The sequence below is a fragment of the Stenella coeruleoalba genome (assembly GCF_951394435.1).
Source record: "Stenella coeruleoalba genome assembly, chromosome: 6".
In the NCBI taxonomy this organism is placed as follows: domain Eukaryota; kingdom Metazoa; phylum Chordata; class Mammalia; order Artiodactyla; family Delphinidae; genus Stenella; species Stenella coeruleoalba.
The window spans coordinates 83,750,567-83,769,795 of NC_137151.1; the positions used below are offsets into that span (position 1 = coordinate 83,750,567).

The 19,229-nt window shown below is 37.4% G+C and overlaps 1 protein-coding gene across 1 annotated transcript; it reads left to right on the plus strand.

The window, feature by feature from the left end:
• Positions 1 to 1,729: 1,729 nt before the first annotated feature.
• On the plus strand, positions 1,730 to 16,446 carry ANKAR (ankyrin and armadillo repeat containing; the record flags this gene model as incomplete). The annotated part of the gene is made up of 7 exons (XM_079924358.1): positions 1,730 to 1,984; positions 3,123 to 3,342; positions 4,755 to 4,790; positions 8,905 to 9,106; positions 11,881 to 12,089; positions 14,718 to 14,822; positions 16,175 to 16,446. The coding sequence occupies exons 1-7, from the start codon at positions 1,973 to 1,975 to the stop codon at positions 16,444 to 16,446; spliced, it is 1,056 nt and encodes a 351-aa protein (XP_079780484.1). The 5' UTR covers positions 1,730 to 1,972.
• Positions 16,447 to 19,229: the final 2,783 nt, after the last annotated feature.

Sequence of the window (19,229 nt, forward strand, 5' to 3'; positions counted from 1 at the left end):
GAAATCAGCCTACCCTCCCTTGGTATTTGTTAAATTCATAAGTTTCTTTCATCGCTTGGGCAGTTATCTGGGAGTACGTCGCTGAGTACCAGGGCTCCAAATGTAGTCAGCAGCTTCTGATTCCATAGCAATTTCCCACAGCCAGAGCCAGCTCCCTAGAGAAGTACATGTAAAGACAGAGGTTTCTGACACTGGGATTCTCTTAGAGCAAGATGATGTAGAGCTGGGCCAGCCAAAGACCAAAGGACATCCTTAGTGTAATCCCTCATGCCTAGATCTATGGACACAGTCTTACGGGACTTGGGGTATCTGTATATGGTGTCCACTCTTATCAGTGTGTATAATACCAAGGAAAGGTGAGCCGTTTTCTTCCAGAAATTTAGTTTAGTCATCCAGTGCAAATCAAGTATCCAGGTCTGATCCATATAGCTCCTTAAGGCCCATTAGCCTATCACCACTATGATCTGAAAGCCTTCAAATCTGGGTGGGATTCAGAATACCTGCTCCTCAATTTCGGAGGCTGGAGTCTAGTAAGTTAGGCAAGTTCCCATTGATGAAGGTGGACAAAGTGACAAGTCCACTACCTGGCCTGGCACTATACCTGAGAGGTGTGGGTAAAGAAGCCTTTAGTTTATATTCTCGTAGTCTGGTTTCCTTTGGGGGAAGAAGATGGTGGATATGAAGAATGACAGCCTCAAATAAATGCTAACAGGTCCTCAAATATGTCTCCATCTATGCAGAGGTCTATTATATTCAGAAAACTGGGATTGAAGTAAAGGTCAAAAAAGAGAAGGTATTAGCCCCTGATCAGTTCATAATAGAGTGTTTTCCTAAGATCTTCCTTTAATTGATCCATGGGGCCCCGTGATTCCACCTTAGCCTATGGGCAAGGAGTTTCCTTAGCATAGAGAGCCACCGACTCACTTTCCTGGAAATTAGCATAATGGATAAAACTTCTCAGCATCCTTAGAAGAACTAATAGTCCCTGAGCAGCAAAGTGAAGAGCCATGGGAGGGGATCACCACTGTCAAGAATACTGTTTTTACAGCAATCAGTAGTTGCCTTTAGAGGAGAAACCCAGGTAACATTAAGAGGCTTCCCACTAGCAGAGGTGGGGACAGCAGCTGAGAGACTCACCACTGAAATCTGCCAATGGGGAAAGGTAACTAGTGGCAGAAGTGGAGGAAGGCCACCATTTTCTTTTACCTGTGATGATAAGCAACCCCAGGGAACAGAGCCACTCAAGATGTTGTCATTTTTTCATTCCAGAGTGAGAGGGGACTGGGCCTATTGCCTACCTATGATTCAAGGACCTGGTGGGTTGGGGTTTCTCTAGCCCACTGTGCAGTGAGTAAAAGTCAAGCAGCCATTACCCAAAACATCATTCCAAATCAGACTCACGGTCCACTCTTGAGAAAGCAAATGTAGACATAACTAGATTAAAGGAATTAAAAAGTAAATTTGTAAGAGGAGATTAAGCAGATGGTTAGAAGGTAAACCTAGGAATCTTTCAACCAGAGTTAGGACTTGCGGCGACTTTTAGGCAGTGTCCCTAGTCAGTGGTATAGGAAAGACAGAGTCAATTAAAAAGGTCAGTATGGAGAAGATACTTGTTATAAAAGATCTGATTAATAACAGTTGATAACCATGTCATTAAAATACAATCAAGTACATTTTAAACTATATTTTGTATTTGTTATAGAAAATCGTAATTGTTATAGAAAAAGTTTTGCCGGCATAGAAAAAATGTAACAAATAACTTCCAAGTCAGAAAGACTTAAATTGTTTTATTTTTTTTAATAGCTACTATGTGATCAGTTTTGAACTTGAAACTTTCTATCAGCAACTATATAAGACACAGTGGTGGGGAGCTATAAATGAAATAGTGAACAATCTGAGACTGAAAAGACTTCCACTGACAGATGCTCAATTACATGAACAATTTAAGAAAAAATTTGGTTTCAAAAAAGCTATGAAATGCAAGGTATTTCAATGATTACCACATAATTTAGTGTAAGAAATTATAAATAAGTATATGTCTCAAATTTTTATCATAGGGATAAATAATAAGTTAAATAAAGTCTTCAATATGCAGTTAAGATTCCACATTTTACCAGCTAAAAAGCTCTACAATTCTGGATTACAAACTTCTGGCCAGGTTACAAAACAACCTGTTTATGAATGGAATTGTGATTAATATTAATAACAGCTGAATATCTATTGAGTGCTTATTTTGTATGCCAGGCATACAAATACTATAAATTCTTTGAACAAATTCTTTCAAGGCACTGGTACTATTGTTATCAATCCTATTTTACAAATGAGAAATTTGACATGCAGCGAGTTAAGGATCTTTCCCAAATCACACAGCTAGTAAATTGCAGAGGCAGGCTTCGGTCGTGGGGACTAAATCTAAGGAGCAAACCTGGCATCCTGAATCAAACCTCTGTATCTGCTTCAATATGCCTTGACTGACAGATTTTGGAACTGATAAATTAAGTGGTGAGCTCATCAGTTTCAAAGGATACATTGGCATTTACTTACCATTTATTTGTTTTAATGTCCACAAATTTTAAGCTTTGATAAACTATTAGTTTAATTTAAAAATATTATTGCAAAGCAATTATATGCCAATAAAGATGTTAAAAAAAATTGAGTAGTCAGAACATCTAAAAGAAGAGTGTAACATTTTCACCTCTCCACTTTGAGACATAGAGCAAAGAAGACAAACCGTATTCCTATAGCTATATATTTCAAGTCTCTAGACTTCTAAGTTAGATTGTTCTTAAATCAGAGAAGGAATTCGATGTCCATTTGCTTTTTAAATATTTCAGAAAGATATTTGTTTCCTTGTTTTAATTGTCTCCAGAGAAGAAAGATTTACAACTTCTCCCTTAAAAAAAGGACAGGAAAAAAAAAACTTCCCCAAAATATTTTTTAAAGTTCTCAATGTTTCTTTATAGCTCTAACAACTTCCTTGCCCACAGATCTTGTGAAAATTCTACTGTAACTGCACACCAATCTTGTGATTATAATAATATAGTTCATTGTACTTTTCTTCCTTTAACTAAACTTCAGGTGTATTTTGAAAAAACTAATTCTGGCCTTCCTAATAATTTTAGAGTATCCCATTTGGTATGAAGTCTGCTGCTGAAAGAGGATTATCTGCTGTTTTCCATACATTTAGCCGTAGAACTTCAAGTTCGACGATCAATGTTTCAGATGAGGCAGGTTATGCTATTTTCCATCAAGCTGCTCTACACAACAGAGTTCCAATCATATGTCAACTGTGCAATGCCAACTTCAATGTTAACCAGAGACGCTTTATTATACTTAGCCAAGGTACCATAAAGTTTTTAAATCTTAAAATGTTTTTCTTTTACTTACCCCTATTCGGCATTAGGAATGCATGTTGATTTTAGCACAAGGTTAAAATTTAGTATTGGAACCTAGAGCAGAGCTGAGGTTTTTGTTTCACTTATCTCAGAGAGGCTCCTTTTAGTTCTCTAAGTATCACTTGTTGCTCCCTTATGTAGTAAATATTATTTGTTTATTGTGTTTCCCTCATTTGAATATAAGCTCCATGAAGGGCAAGGATTAGGTTTAGTTTGTTTGCCATGGTATCCTAGTGCCCAGAAGAAAACCTGGCATTGGTAGGTGCTTGAGAAATATTTGTTGAATGAATGGCATGATGGATGAATTCAGGGTAGCCTTTGATAATCACTGACATAATTAATATACAGTGATGTACTGTAGAAATTCTGAGAAAAGGGAGATAAATAGACATCCCAGCAGAACATCCATTTCTTATCCTAGGCTCTTAACCAGGTAATAGTTTCTTCATACTACATAAACTTATATTTAATAACAAAAAATTCCTCTATAATCATAATTTTAGGATTAATGACCCTTTAAGGCTAACCTGGTTTAAACTTTAAAAAGCAAATTTTCTTGATTATTATTGTAGATATACATACATATTTATATGTTCATTGGAATAAATTTAACCAGTATAAAAATAATAAAATTGAAAATAAAGTGGCAGCCCTCCACAACTGAAGAGGGAAATAAAATGTTGGGAATAGCTGATGCAATAACAGTGGCAATAAGAAATGGCAATTTTATATTTTAACTTGCTGCCTTAAGAGGCTGTGTTTAAGTTTCACACCAACACAAAATGTGCTGCTTTAATCCTGTTGACTACTGATAAATTTCATACTCTATCAGTATAATTAAAATGTTTTGGTATTAAAATGCTTCTGTTACTTAATTAAACTATTCAATACACAATGAACTTAGTTAAAATAGAGCAAAATTCAGTCAAAATGCAATGGGAGGCCTGTTATTTAAAGATGTGTTTTATTTTAAGTGTTTTTGGTGTAAAAAACCATTGGTAATTAAAGTTTCTCATTCATCCTGTGACTACATAGATTTCCATTTGCTAAGAACTGAGTAGAGTTTGAAGTATGGAAAATGTCTATGTGTTATTAACCAACACAAAACTGCCCCCTGTGAGTTTTGGCCAGTCACGAGCGAGGCAGCGTTTCTGGGTCTGCTCTGATGCAATGACAGACGCATGCCCACACCCAGGTGACTTGGCCCAAAATTACACTCAGTCCTGCTGGAGGTAATCCTGTCACCTGCATCTCAAAATAGTCATTTTGTTCTCCTTCATATGAGTCAATGTTGACTAATTTAGGAAACCTTTTGCATATTAATAATCATACTTCTATGTATATTCCCTTTTAAAACAGAGTCATCAAAACTAGACATGAAAAACGAAAGAAATGGTAAGACATAAGTAAAATACTTGGTGCATTTTTAAAAGTTTATATATTAAAACTTTCCTTGTAGTATATAATCTTCAAAATGCTGTCACATGAGAATAACACAAAATGATTTTTATATACATTTTGAAGTATACATTTTTTCTACCCATGATTATTTATTCATCTTTTTCTTAAGTTTTGGGGGATGGTTCTCTTTTTTTTAACCTTGGAATTTGCAAATTATCTCTACTTATTTTTGTAAAATCAGGCCCCAATGTGGGTTTTATGCCTAAAAAAAGAGCAGTTAATATTATTTAGATATGCTGCCATCTAGTGACATTAACAATCTGTGAGGTCTGAGGAATGAGTCATTCTTGCTGAGGTGAGAGACTTGACCTAAGTATTGTGTATGATGAAAACAGAAAAAAATTTAAAGGATACACCTTCTATATCTATATCTAAAAAGCTATACCTTCATACTCTATATAGGCTAATTCAAGGAGGGTTTATTTTTCAAGAAACCATTTACAAAGACCTGAATTTTGTAAGGGGAGGGCAATAGTTATGCAAACCAGCCACCTTCCATTGGTGGAAGAACAGCTAACGTGAGATGACCAGAGAGGATAAGTATCCTGACCTCATCATCCTCCTTCTCCAGTCTCCTGCCAGGGCTCCCCATTGGCAGTTACTGACAAGAAGCCAAAGGACAGGGGTTGCAAAATCTGCAGAGGCAGAGAGCAGGGAGCGTCTTAGAGGGAGGTGAGTGGGCCTGGAGGGGGAAAAGAAAGCTTATCTACAGGCCCACCTACCCTGTAGGAATTTGCAATTGAGTAACAATAGTACACCTCCTGCATCATTGCTCTATTTTTTTCCCTTTTTCTTTTCTAAATATTACTTATGGCTACCTTGTATAATATTATTTATTTGTTTATTGTGGCTTCCTCCATTGAATATAAGGTCCATAAGGGCAAGGATTTGGTTTACTCTGCCATAGTATCCTAGTGCCCAGGAGAAAGCTTGGCGTTAATAGGTAGTTGGGAATAGTTGCTGTGTGAACGCATGATGGATGAATGCAGGGTAGCATTTCATAATCACTGGCATTATTAATATACAGTGATGTACTATAGAAGTTCAGGGAAAATTCAGGGAAAAGAGAAAAATGGCTTTCAGGTCCCATTAGAGCATCTGTTCTTTAGACCAAGGTTCTTTCTCTATCCGAGAATAATTTCTTCAGACTACATAAACCCCTGATTCGAGCATGACTAGGACAGTGTTTCTCAGCCTCAGCACTACTGACGTTCGGGCTTGATAAGTCTTTGCTGTAGGTGCTATCCTATGCACTGTAAAATGTTTAGTAGCAGCCGTGGCCTCTACCCACTAAATGCCAGTAGCAACCCCTACCTCAGCTGTGACAACCAAAATATCATCAGACATTGCAAATGTCAAGGGGAGACATTTCATCCCACTGTTATTGGATAAACTTTCAAGTATGTAGGAATCACACAGGTATCTTGTTAAATGCAGACTGATTCAGAGGGCTGGCTGAGAGCCGAGATTCTGCATTTCTATTAAACACACTTTAAAGGAGTAAGGGGGGCGGGTGTAAGAATAGTATTCCTGCCCCTGGGTTGTGCTGAAATATTTTTTGAAGGAAGGTAGAGAAGAGAAGGAGAGGGTCAGTGGGGAGGTTAGCATTGTTTAAAACAAACCACCAACCAAACCAAACCGAACAAACAAACTTCAGTTCATTTTGATATGTTTCTCCTGCTGAGCTGATTGCGTTTCATTGATTGAAATGAACCAAAATGTTCTGTAGTCCTATAATTAGGTCTCAGTCTTTTGGGGAACTTGTGCTCCTGAACCATGAACTTCAACTTGCTTCTCAGTCCCTGCCTGCCCCTTAGGTGGATCAGGATGACTGAAGGGGACTGTAATTGGGTACTTCCCTTCCCCCAGGCAGAGTTAGGCGCCGATAAAACCTCAGCAGGTGAGGCTCCTGAGGACCGACTGGCCTTGTTAAGAAAATTAGAATGCTGTGGTGTATTTCCAAATGGTTCCTTTCCCCCTTCCCCTGCTGGAAGCACAAGGGGGTATTCCCTCAATATTAACTGTGAGGACCTGGTCGAGCTCCTGGAGGTAAAACTCTCTAGAGCATGGGGGCCTCTTATGACTGGGCCCCCTGGAGTTTCTGACTATCAGACTTGTCCACACTGAGCCACCAGGAATTTGTCAATTACACATCAGGTTTTCTGACCCTGCCACTGGTTCCTAGAGAGGTTTCTGCTCTTGGATTTCTGCTCCAGTAAGTTGTGATTCTCTGTATCTGCCTGTCTATCTCTCTAGTTTTGGGAGCAGCATTTTTGCCCTGTGACCTCACTTCTCTAATGGATCTGAGAAGAGTTGTTCATTTTTCAGTTTGTTCAAGTTTTTACTTGCTTTTAGGATGGACTGGGGACTTTTAAGCTCCTTACATGCCAGACCAGAAACTGGAAGACTAAGCAGTAATTTTAAATAAATAGATTTGGGTCAGATTTTTTAGATTATCAAAGGCTATGATATAGAGCTTAGACTACTAAGGCAGGCAGGAGGCCATTGGAATTTTCTGAGTTGGGAGAAAAACGGTGCTTCACTGAGGAAATACCATTTTGGCTGGTGAATAAATAAGACTTAGGTAGACCCCAATCAGAGAAGTGTTGTTTGGGAGAAGGAAGCTTTCAGACAGCAGAAATAGCCCAGGGTGACCGGATAATTCATCATCCAAATCAGAGAGTTTGAAAATGGAAGGGCAGTATTACTAATTATGCTGGGGCAACAGGCATAGACCAGTACTTTCCTGGACGGTCGGTCACCCTACATTTGAGGAGCTACAAGAAGGCCCAAATAAAGAGAACAAGGTGTGTATGTTGCCTTCTTTCTTTCTTTCTTTCTTTCTTCCTTCCTTCCTTCCTTCCTACCTTCCTTCCTTCCTTCCTTCCTTCCTTTCTTTCTTTCTTTCTTTTCCTTCCTTCCTTCCTTCCTTCCTTCTTTCCTTCCTTTTCCTTTTTGGAGGGGGGATGGTTCAGGTTAAGTTGGAGCCAGTGCATCCTTTTCCTGTACTAATGATCAGGTGGCCTCAAGAAGTCACCAAAGAGTTTTAAACAAGGAGGTAAAAAGATCAGATTTACATTTTGAAAAAGAGGATTGGGAAGGGCAAGAACAAGGTGGGGATATCAGTTTGGAGATGATTATGGCCTTAAGTAGGGTGGTGATGGCAGTAAAGATTACGTTCTAGAGATATTTAGACTTGGTGATGGGGACTGGTTATGAAGATGAAATGAGAGGAGTCTTTCAGGTTTCTGGTTTGTAGAACTGGCTGGATAATGATATCCTTCACTGAATTAGGGAGCGATTGAAAGAGGATCAGGTTTGGAGGAAAAGATAGGAGTTCAATTTTGAATATGATAAGTTTGAAGTGGTGTGTGGAGATGCCTAGTGAGATGGTAGATCTGGAGCTTGGGGAAGAAATCAGACCTAGAGACATAATACTGGGGACCATCAACTTATAGATCGTAGATGAAACCATTGAGAAGATAAAAGTCTTAAGGCTCATTTAGATATCAGGACAATGAAAAGGTCCCAAAGGAGACTGCAAATAAGTATCCAGAGATGTTGGAGAAAAATAAGAGTGTCTCATATCACAAAAGCCAAGGGAAGAAACCTTTTTAAAACAGAAGAAGTGTTCAACTTGAGAAGTAAGATGAGACTTGAAAAACACCCACTGGATTTAGTGACATAGAAGCCTTTTATGAGCATATTTTTTTCAATTTTAAAGAACCTTATCTCCTACTACAAAACATTTGAATAAAATGGAAAATAATTTAAACAAGAAATAGTTTATTTTATGACTTTTATACATTGACTTAATTTTTTAAATATTTAAAGTGTTATTTATTCTTCTTATAAAGAAATATTTATTTTTAATGGTCAGACATCCTGAGTTAAATAAAGAAGTATGGAGTTGCCTAAGTAAATCCTTTTAGTGATCTTCTTGGAGCTTTTATATCACAATACTAAGCTCTGTGGTCGGACATTAAAAAGGCATGTTTTCAGAAATGTTAACTCTTTGACCATTGAAGTAATTGTCCATCCATTCTAGGTCCAACACCTCTACACCTGGCAGCACAGGCTTGCTCATTGGAAACAACCACCTGTCTACTTTATTTCAAAGCTGATTACGCACTTTCTGAAAAAAGAGGCTGGATGCCAATTCACTTTGCTGCTTTCTATGACAATATCTGCATCATAATTGTTCTCTGTAGGAAGGATCCTAGTTTACTAGAAGCTGAGGCAACAGCTGAGTAAGTTATTAAGCATTTGTAAAAATATAAATTTCTGCTTTCATGGCTTGCCCCAAACACTGACACTAAAAGAACTGGTTGTTATGATTGATTTGAAAGGCTATGTTGGGCTTACTCTGCTGTCCTTTCTAGTCACCGTCTTCTCCTACCACTTATCTTTAGAATTTATAAAAATGGGAACTTCTATTAACCTATGCATATTTTCTGGAAGAATAAGGAGTAAGCCCTAGGAAGTTTTTCCTAACCTTTTCCCAAAGGTGTGGTTCTACAGATTAGTTTATCAGGTTAACTACTGATACTTAGTGTCCTGGAAGAAGCATGAGACAAGGGAGGAGAAAGTTGTCCTAAATTGGACCTTATACAACCAGGAGGCAGCCTGAGGGTTCCAGACCAAGGTGGATAGACAGTGGACAGTCGGATAAATATCTAGTGGTATCCAGAATAGAAAGACATTAAAAAAAAGAAAATAACTTTGCAATAGGGAAACATCCCAAACGGTGTTCTGTTTCACAGCTTAGCAACCTTTAGGGTGGAGGTAAACCTCCTGAGGGTACATTCTTGGCTAGTAATCTAAATACCAGGTTATTATTTTGGTTTAGGCATAGTTTCAGATATTTTTGGGTCTTCAAATAACTTGTCGATTATTATTCAGTGTAGAAATAAATCCTCCCTAGGTTGGGGCAGAGATGTGTGTGGCAAAGCTTTCGGGAAACCAGGGTCTCTGGCTAATAGATTGTCTGGCAAATGGATTCTGGAAAGAGCCATGGAATGTGAAGACCTGAGTTCAGTTCCTAGTTCTGTCATATTTTGACAATGTGTCTTTGAGCAGAAGGGAGCTAAAAGACTGGGTGGATTGTAAAAGGTCAAACAATTGAAAATCAGAGGTAGAAGTAAGAAGCTATCTGTGAACTTAAGGAGGAAGCAAAGGATTCGTAGAGAAGAGAATTACCAAGGTTGAGATCTATGTGGAGCCAATGAGGAGTGTGACCAGGCTGGTGCGTATGAATGTGGAGCACAAATGAAGGTATGACAAGGACCTGAGAGATCAGGACCCAGATGGTAGTTAGCATGGGTGCTGAATAGAAGGAGGCATGTTGGCGAGGCAGCCAATACATGAGCTAGGCTGGCGGAAGAGGACCCACCTGGCAGGGGGCTGTGGCAGTGTGGAATGGGAAAGGGTCATAATATAACTTGCTAACGTATTTTTCAAGTGAGGAATATCAGAGTGATGGTGTTAGAAGTCGGAGTTATCTTTATTCCTACCACTGAGTAGGCGAAGGACAGGAACAGGAGGAGAACTCTCCTGTTAGAATAGAAAAGGGAGAAAATGAAGAGATGTTTACTCATAAAGGATGAGTTTCCCCCGGGCCCAGGAAAAAGAGGAGAAGCTTGGGGCCAGCTGGATATTGGTGAGCGTTCAAGGACAGGCAGCAAGAGAAAGGGGCTTCATGAAGAGGAGAAGGCATGGGTATAAGGATAAAACATAAAAGTAATGTTTGAGGCAATGTGATATGGTGAAAAAAGGCAGGGGGACTATGTATGAAGACTGTGCTAATAAGCACCTTATTCATCCCTTACACCAAAACTGTCAGCTGATTTTTGTTACTCATAATTTTACCGACAAGAAAGTAACCCAAGTTGCTTAAGGTCACATTGCTAGTCAGTAGACCTGTTAGTTAAGATACAGTTGAAGTTGCCGTGACAAAGCTAGCCCCAAATATCTGTAGTTTTAAAAAAGATAAACGTAGTTCATTTTTATGAAGTCTGGGTTGGTGGTTGAGGGCTGGCATAATGGCTTGGCAATATGAGAGACCCAGACGTCCTCTTGTTGCTTCTTCACATGTGGTTTCCATATCCTGGTACAAAATGGCAACTCCTGCTTTCATTATTATGCCTGCATTCTAGCCATGAGAAGAGAGAGAGAGGAAAAGTAATGGCACACTCCATTTCTCTTTAGGGAATTGCCCAGGTAACTTCTACTAACATCACGCAGGCCAGACTCAGTCATGTGGCCGTACCTACCTATACGAGGAGGTAGGAAATGTAGCATTTGGCTGGACTACCATGTGCCCAACCAAAAACTCTTCACCATCTAAAAAGCAGATAGTGGGTTTTTGAGAAAAACTGTTAGTTTCTGCCACACTGAGGAAGCTGGGATTTGAGAAGTGGACATGAATTGTAAAGAATGGGTTAGCAACTGCATAGCACAGGGAGATCAGCTTGGTGCTTTGTGACCACCTAGAGGGGTGGAATAGGGAGGGTGGGAGGGAGATGCAAGAGGGAGGAGATATGGGGATATATGTAAATGTATAGCTGATTCACTGTGTTATAAAGCAGAAACTAACACACCATTGTAAAGCACTTATACTTCAATAAAGATGTTAAAAAATAATAATAATTAAAAAAAGAAATGGGCTGGAGCACTACCTGAGCCTCAGTTTCATCATTTGTAAAATGGGCTGATAACACTTGCCTTGCTTTTTCCTTCACTCATAGAATTGTAGGGAGCCAATGAGAGTCTAAGAACTCTGTACATTATCAACTTCCAAACAAATTGTAATGCATGATAATCGAGTTGGGAGGGAGGGTAGGGGTAGCCAAGGCAAGGGGGGCAAATCTACTGACATGTGGAATATACAGAACAACACTATGTAAGGAAAAGAAGATGATGTATAAATCAGACTTCCTCCAACAGCCATTTGGATAGTTTTACAAGAAGTAAATTTGACACTATGTGTGTGCTCAATTATTATGACATATTCCTTGATTTTTAGGAATCAGTGTACTCCACTGTTACTTGCTGCCACTTCGGGAGCACTGGACACTATTCAGTACCTACTTTCTGTTGGAGCTAACTGGAGAAAAACAGATATTAAAGGAAATAATATAATTCATTTAGCAGTGCTAACCTTTCACACGGAAGTTCTCAAGCATGTAATAGAGTTAAATATTCCTGAACTCCCAGTTTGGAAAACTTTAGTAGGTGAGTACAGAACACATAATCTCTTTATAAATAAATGTTCTGATCATTATTCAGTTTAATTATTGGTACTTATTCTGAAATAAAACAAAGTAAAGCATGCATCATATTCTGAGTTAAAATCAGAAATACAAATAATACTGGACTATTTTTGTGTGTGTAAAAGTAGTTTTATTTCTAAATTAAAATAAAAGAATAATAACCCAGACGATATTTCACACAATTATATTTATTTTTATTTTCCAACTTTCTCCAAAAGTCCAGCCATCCTCGGCTCCATTAAAAAAAAAAAAAAAAAGAGGTAGGAAATAAAGTTTGAGTGGAAAATATAAGATTCCTTCCAATTCATTCCTCACATCTTAATTTTAGAGACAGATTCAGCAACATATTTCCTCATATTTTGATAATGTTTTGTGAAAAATTCTATTTGAGGTTTTCTCCCCCAATTTATCTTCAATCTAGCCAGAAATAAAGGTAAGAGTTACTGGCCAACTGAATGTACACATCTAATTTTACTCCCTCTCAAGACCCTACTAAAATTATGTAGAGATTAAATAGCAGCAAACAAGCATTGAAGAGAAAACAGGAAAAAGCAATAAAATATTGAAAACAGACAGGCAAGTCTTAGGACGTAGCAGACCAGAGGAATCATTCCAAGCCAACTCTGGGAAAGCTGAGAACGTCTCAGATTCACACCATAAATCCCTAATAGGCTGGCTGGAGAACTGGCAGTGCCAGTAAGGAGTGCTCTCTGCAGAGGCTAACCAGGAAAGACCTAAAGATCTAAAGCGGGGATTCTCCCCAACTAACAGGAAACTGGGAATCTGACCCAAGAGAAAAGCAAAGGGAATTTCAAAGATGACAGCAAAGGGAAGTCCCAGAATGGAAACTGTGTACCCAGACCAAAAGGAAAGTGTGGGAGGAATAACCAATAGGTACAAAGAAAACTAAGCAGATGAAATAAACGAAGGAAATTATTACCTCCAGGAAAAGCAAAAGTAAGGAGACACAAGGTAGTACACTGCAGTACTTAGCTGTGAATAATATCTGTATAGGCATTATAATGTAAGTGTTGAATTTTCATTTAACTAAAAACTGTAAATATAGGGAAGGCGGGGAGCAGAGGAAATGGCAAAGCAGTGTTGAAAGAGCTAGTTTCCCATTTATCATGACATGAAGTCAATGATGTCTAAAATTGATATAGCCAAAGGTAACTGTGTGTAAATATTTAGAAATGTGGAGATATGTAAATCACAGAAGGTATAGGGAAAGAGTCCAAAGTGGTACTATCTGGAGAGAGAAATTCAGAAAAGTGGAGAGGGTGGGGTAAAGAACCATTATATTTTGCTGTAGGCTTTTTAGTAACATTTAACTCTGAATCATGAGCATATATTACTTTAATAAAACTAAAGGAAAAATTAAACAAATTGGAGAACGAGAACTGACATTTCTCCCAACAACTTGTTTTAGGGTGGGATAAGATAAATAAATATTTAAGATTTTCAACCTACTGATGCACAAAGTCTGAGTAACTAGTTTCAAAACTGGCTCAATACCTGATTTTGGAATTTACTGGGTGCTGGGAACACATTCCAAGTATATCAGCCCAAGAGATACTGGATGGGGTTTTCAGTGTTTATTTGTATGCATATATATCATTATATCTTAGTCTTTTGCGAGGTAACTAAGAAGACTATCCTGCTGCTTTTGATAAAGGCTAACACATTTGAAATGCAGTGGTAGGACCTTCTGGCCCCTAACAGTAACAGCCTAATGGCACAAAATTTCTTGACAGCCACTCCTTCCTACAGCGATTGTTGGGAAGTCCTGATAATGACATGAACACAACCGTCACCATGAGCGTCTGGCCACTGCTTCTTTGCTTCGTGCCCTATAATAGCTCTTTCTCCTCACACTACCCATTTCTACTATGAGTAAAAGAAGAATTAGAGTTTATTAGAACTCCCTGGGATTAGCTCTTGGAGTGGAAGCTGAATTTTAAAAGAGAGTACCATTGAGTGAACCAGCTAGGAGGAGTCAGGACCAGATTTGTTGTTATAGGGGCTGGGAAAAAAGAGATGAGCAAAGATATTTCTATGTGGTTTTGCTTGAACCAGAGATATTGTTTAGAATCATGTATATTTGTATTACTTCCTGTCTGGAGTATAAGTTCATTCAAGATTTTTTTTAAAGTATGTTCTTCATACTCAGGAAATGTATAAAGCTTTCATAGATATTAAAATTTTATTGACAGTAATGTAGTTTACTTTGCTGTCCTTGAAAACCCACACTCAAATTTTATTCAACAACTGATATCAGGCAAGAGAGAGGTATACTATTTTCCAAGTGAATTTGAACCATGTGGCCAGCCAATCTAAGTCATTCAGACCAAAGATAAAAAATTTCAGAGTTTTTTAATACTAATTATATAGATTATAAACTTCAAAGAACATGGGTGTTCAATCCGTTTAAGCACCTCACATGCACAGAGGGGAATTTAATGAATGCAGTTGGTGGTGATGTTGGTGACCTCAACTCATGGCTTCACTTGGCCTGTACAGAAACAGAATCAATCATTCCATTACCTCTTATGAAATTACAATGTGTATTTTTCTGTTGAAAACTTACCAGAAATGTTGCAGTGTGAAAGCTATAAACGAAGGATGATGGCTGTCATGTCTTTAGAAGTAATCTGCTTAGCAAATGATGAATACTGGAAATGTATTTTGGATGCAGGTGATGTAAAATCTATTAACTATCTTTTGCTTATGCTATTTTATGTAGGGATTTATTCAGTCAATCACTTTAAAATGTATTTTTAATTATGGAGAAAACTTTTTAGTTAATTTTAACTTTCTATTTTTCTAAGATCATTTCCTTTACCTGTAAACCTTATATTTTATATTCCAAGTGGAAGCTGCACAGGATCAAAAAACTATATAAATCTCATTTCTCTAAAAGTTTGCGAACTTAAAAATTATATTAAATTACTTCATCATACTATCCTATGTTTACTTTCACTTAGAAATTATCCCTATTCTTTTTTGGTACACTTTATTTGTAAAAATAGCAGTTGCAGTGTCAGGCCTGGGTTTGTAACTAGCTCTACATTTAGGACTTAGGCTAGTTGCTTACTCTCTCTATGCCTAATTTCCTCATTAATAAAATAGTTACTACCTCACAGGATTGTTTTGAGAATAGCACTTCCCATTATAACTTTCTGAAATGATGGAAATATTCTATCTACACTATCCATTATGGTAGCCATTACTCTAATGTGAATATTGGGCACAAATGAGATGCTTCATAAATATTTGTTGAATGAATGAAAAATTTATCGTAGGTAGTCCCCTAATATGTTCCTAAAAACATGTACAAAAAGCTCTTTGTCCAAAAAAAGTGAACCACAGATAAACAAGTCATGATGGAGGTTTCATTTAAGGTAGCTAAATACATATATACATCCCTAATTATACCCATGATATTACCAGCATGTCATGTGTGCTCTTTAATGTTTTTCCTTCACATTGAACTAAAGTAACAAGCATCCAACTGAAGCCATATTTTCTATTTTCACCACGCCCAATGATTTTCATCTTTGAACAAACTGTAATTAATGAGGCTAAGACTGCTTTATACTAGATTCAGCACTTTTCATTTTTCAGTTGATTGTATAAAACATGAGTAAAACATAATAAAATGCTCAAATAATTATACAAACAACTGCCACACAAAGTTGATGCAGTAACCAAAACTGAACTCTACCATATGGTAGCTCAAATCATTTATATATCAATGATCTTAAGTCAAAATTCAATGTTTCAGCGGTGACTTAGTATCACCAATATGAAATGTATGATTGTGTGCTATGTGAAAATCAAATGTGTAAACAATGAGAGCCGCCTACACTATAGAAAAGAAAGAAAAGTACATTTGCGTAGTTTCAAATGATAATTTTATAAATATTTTACAGAATTATTTGCTGTTTATATGGCAATGCCCATAAACATTATTTAAATCTTACCATGATAAATTGACTACCAATAGTTACAAACAATTCATGCTTTTTCTTGATCTTTTCATTGCAGGCACCATTCCTGCCTTAATCAATCTATTAAAAGGTTCCAAAATAAAATTACAGTGCAAAACAGTTGGGTTATTGAGTAATATCTCAACCCATGCAAAGATAGTGCATGCTCTAGTAGAAGCAGGAGCTATTCCAGCTTTGATCGACCTACTGGTTTCTGATGAACCCGAACTACACTCTCGGTGTGCTGTCATTCTGTACGATATTGCTCAACTTGAAAACAAGGATGTTATTGCCAAATATGTAAGCTCTTTTCATAGAACATCATTTTGACTGACTAATTCTCTCATATAGAAGCTAGAAAGATACATACCCATTTCATTATGCAGTGGCCCTCATAAACTCTCAGGGAAGAGCTCCAATCTTAATGAGGATGGCAAAGAGAAAACCTGCCACAATCCCATGAGTGCCAAAATTAGACAAGAGCAAGATAGTACCAGAGCAAGCACAGCAAAGGGTTGTCTGTTTTCCCTGTCCCGAAGTCTCACAAGGCAACAGAGTGGGCCCAGGTAGATCATACCTGCACATTGGGTTTGTGTCAAATCTGAGGAACGCTGAGCTTAAGAAACCTATCACTTTGGTAGCAACCAGTAAGCAAGCCTATTCTTTGCCTGGCGGTAGACGTTACCACACCTTTCAAGAATGATAGCAGGATGAGCCAAGATCCAGTAAGTGATAAACAGCATTAGGATATGAGTAAAGGTTGTACTTGCACATGTACCACTTCTAGGGCCCACATCATGGGGTAATGGCATTATAATGAGAAAAACCACAGGCAAATGAAGTGAACAGTAATTCAAGGAAGTGACACATAAAATCTTGCTAGCTCCAGTTTGGCAAGGTCTGGGGAGGAGTTTATGTTACATAAGGAGGTGGTATCATCTAGGATAGCCTAGATGATATTGTGGTAATAGCTCCCAAATATCAATGCTAAAAACAAATGAAGATTTATTTCTCAGTCAAAAAGAAAAAAAAAAAAAGATAGTTACATAAAAATCCTGAAAAATGGCCCAGGTAAAAGAGCTGTTACAATCTTGATACACTCCCAATACTGGTAGGAGTGCAAGAGACCAAGGGAAAACTGTTTTTCAACAAAATTATCTGGTAAAACTATCACCTGGGACAACATGGAAGACAGGTCAACTGCTTATTTAGCTCTGGGGGATGTGGTTGCTTCTTGTTGTTTATGAGAAGATATTAAAAGAAATAGTGCCGTCTTGGCTATTTCTATTCTGGCTGGTAAATGTAGTCTATTTGTGTACTAGAAAGAATTAGAAGGAAAAAAAAATTTTTTTTTGTGAACACCCAGCAATCTTTGCCATGCTGTAGTTCTTCAAATAAAACCCACCTTATTATGTCTATTAATATTTTAGGTAAGATCTTTTAAAGATATTTATAAATAAGGTTATTTTTATAGTTTTTGTCAGGTGACACTTCTTCATTATGGACTGAGTCATTTAGCATTATAAAATATACACTTTTTGTCAAGTGCAATACTTTTGCCCCAAATTCTGTGTTGTCCAAAATTAGATTTGTGATCTTTGTGTTCTTTTGTGCTCTCATGTTTAATTTGGCTTTGCTTATCGTTTTCTTTTTAACTTTTTGGAGTCATTTTACTTCTTGCTGGTTGTTTTGTTATCAATCATTTGGAAAATATATTAGAAATTTTCCCCTCCCCCCAGGCCCACAACTAGAGTTAGTCAGTTAGTCTTATTCATTTAGACCTCACTTTAGACCTCTCCAGTGATTCTGATCACCCAGAGTTAGGATAAATGTGTCCCTTGTATGCAGTATATTTGGGTTCGCTTTGTCATTCACTTTTTATTGAATATAGCTCATTTACATTTATTGATGTGATGTTTAATCTTAGTTTTGGCATATTTTGTTATTATTTTTGGTTCTCTAAAAATCTTCTACTGTATGAGCAGTGTTTTCTTCCTCTTTTTTTCTTTATCTTTAAATTCCAGGACTTACACATCAGTGTTAGTTACCTATTTTTCCTGGGGCTTGGTGTGACTTTTCAACATGTACATTCATCTTCTTTTATTTTCAAAACGTTTTCTTGAATTCATGTCTTTAAATATTTTTTCTGTATTATTCTTTCTGTAAATTCATAAACAAGTACTTTTTGAGAGTTTATTGTATGGAAATACACTTCTAGATGTTAGAGTTATAGCAGTGAACAAAACAGACAAAATCCCAGCCTTCATGGAGTTTTTATTCCAGTTGGGGGTAACAAGACAATAAAGAAAATAAACCAAATATAGTATATTCGATGAGAAGAGATGTTAAGGAGGAAAATAAAGCAGGGAAAGGGAAGGGGGGAGCTTGGCAAAAAATACTTCACTAAGAAGCTGGCATTTGAAAAAGGGAGAGGGGTGGGGGAGGGATGGATTGGGAGGTTGGGATTAGCAGATGTAAACTATTATATATAGGATGGATAAATAACAAGGTCCTACTGTATAGCACAGGGAACTATATTCAATATCCTGTGATAAACTATAATGGAAAAGAATACGAAAAAAGAATGTATATATGTGTGTGTGTATGTAACTGAATCACTGTGCTATACAGCAGAAATTAACAAAACATTGTAAATCAACTATACTTTGATAAAATAAATTTAAAAAAAGAAGTTGGCATTTGAGTACAAACCTAAAATAGATGAGGAAGTGTGCCATGTTTTTCTGTTGGGAAGAGCATTCTAGGCAGAGGAAACAAACGCAAAGTAAATGAAGTGAGAGTATGCCTGGCATATTCAAGGAATAGCAAGTAAGCAAAAGTAGCTGAAGAAAGAGAAATAGGAGACACCTTAGCTGGGTAATGGTGGACCACATCATGTAGGGCCATGTGGATAATTGTTAGACACCCTGGCTTTTTCTCTGAGTATGTTAAGCCATTGAATAATTTTGTTCTGGGAAGTTCCATGAAGAGATTTATATCACTCTACCTTCTGTGTTGAAACAGGTGGGCAAGGGTGGATGCAGCAAGACTAACTAAGAAGCTATTTTGGTAATCCAGGTGACAGACAGTGGTGTCTTGAACCAGGGTGGTAA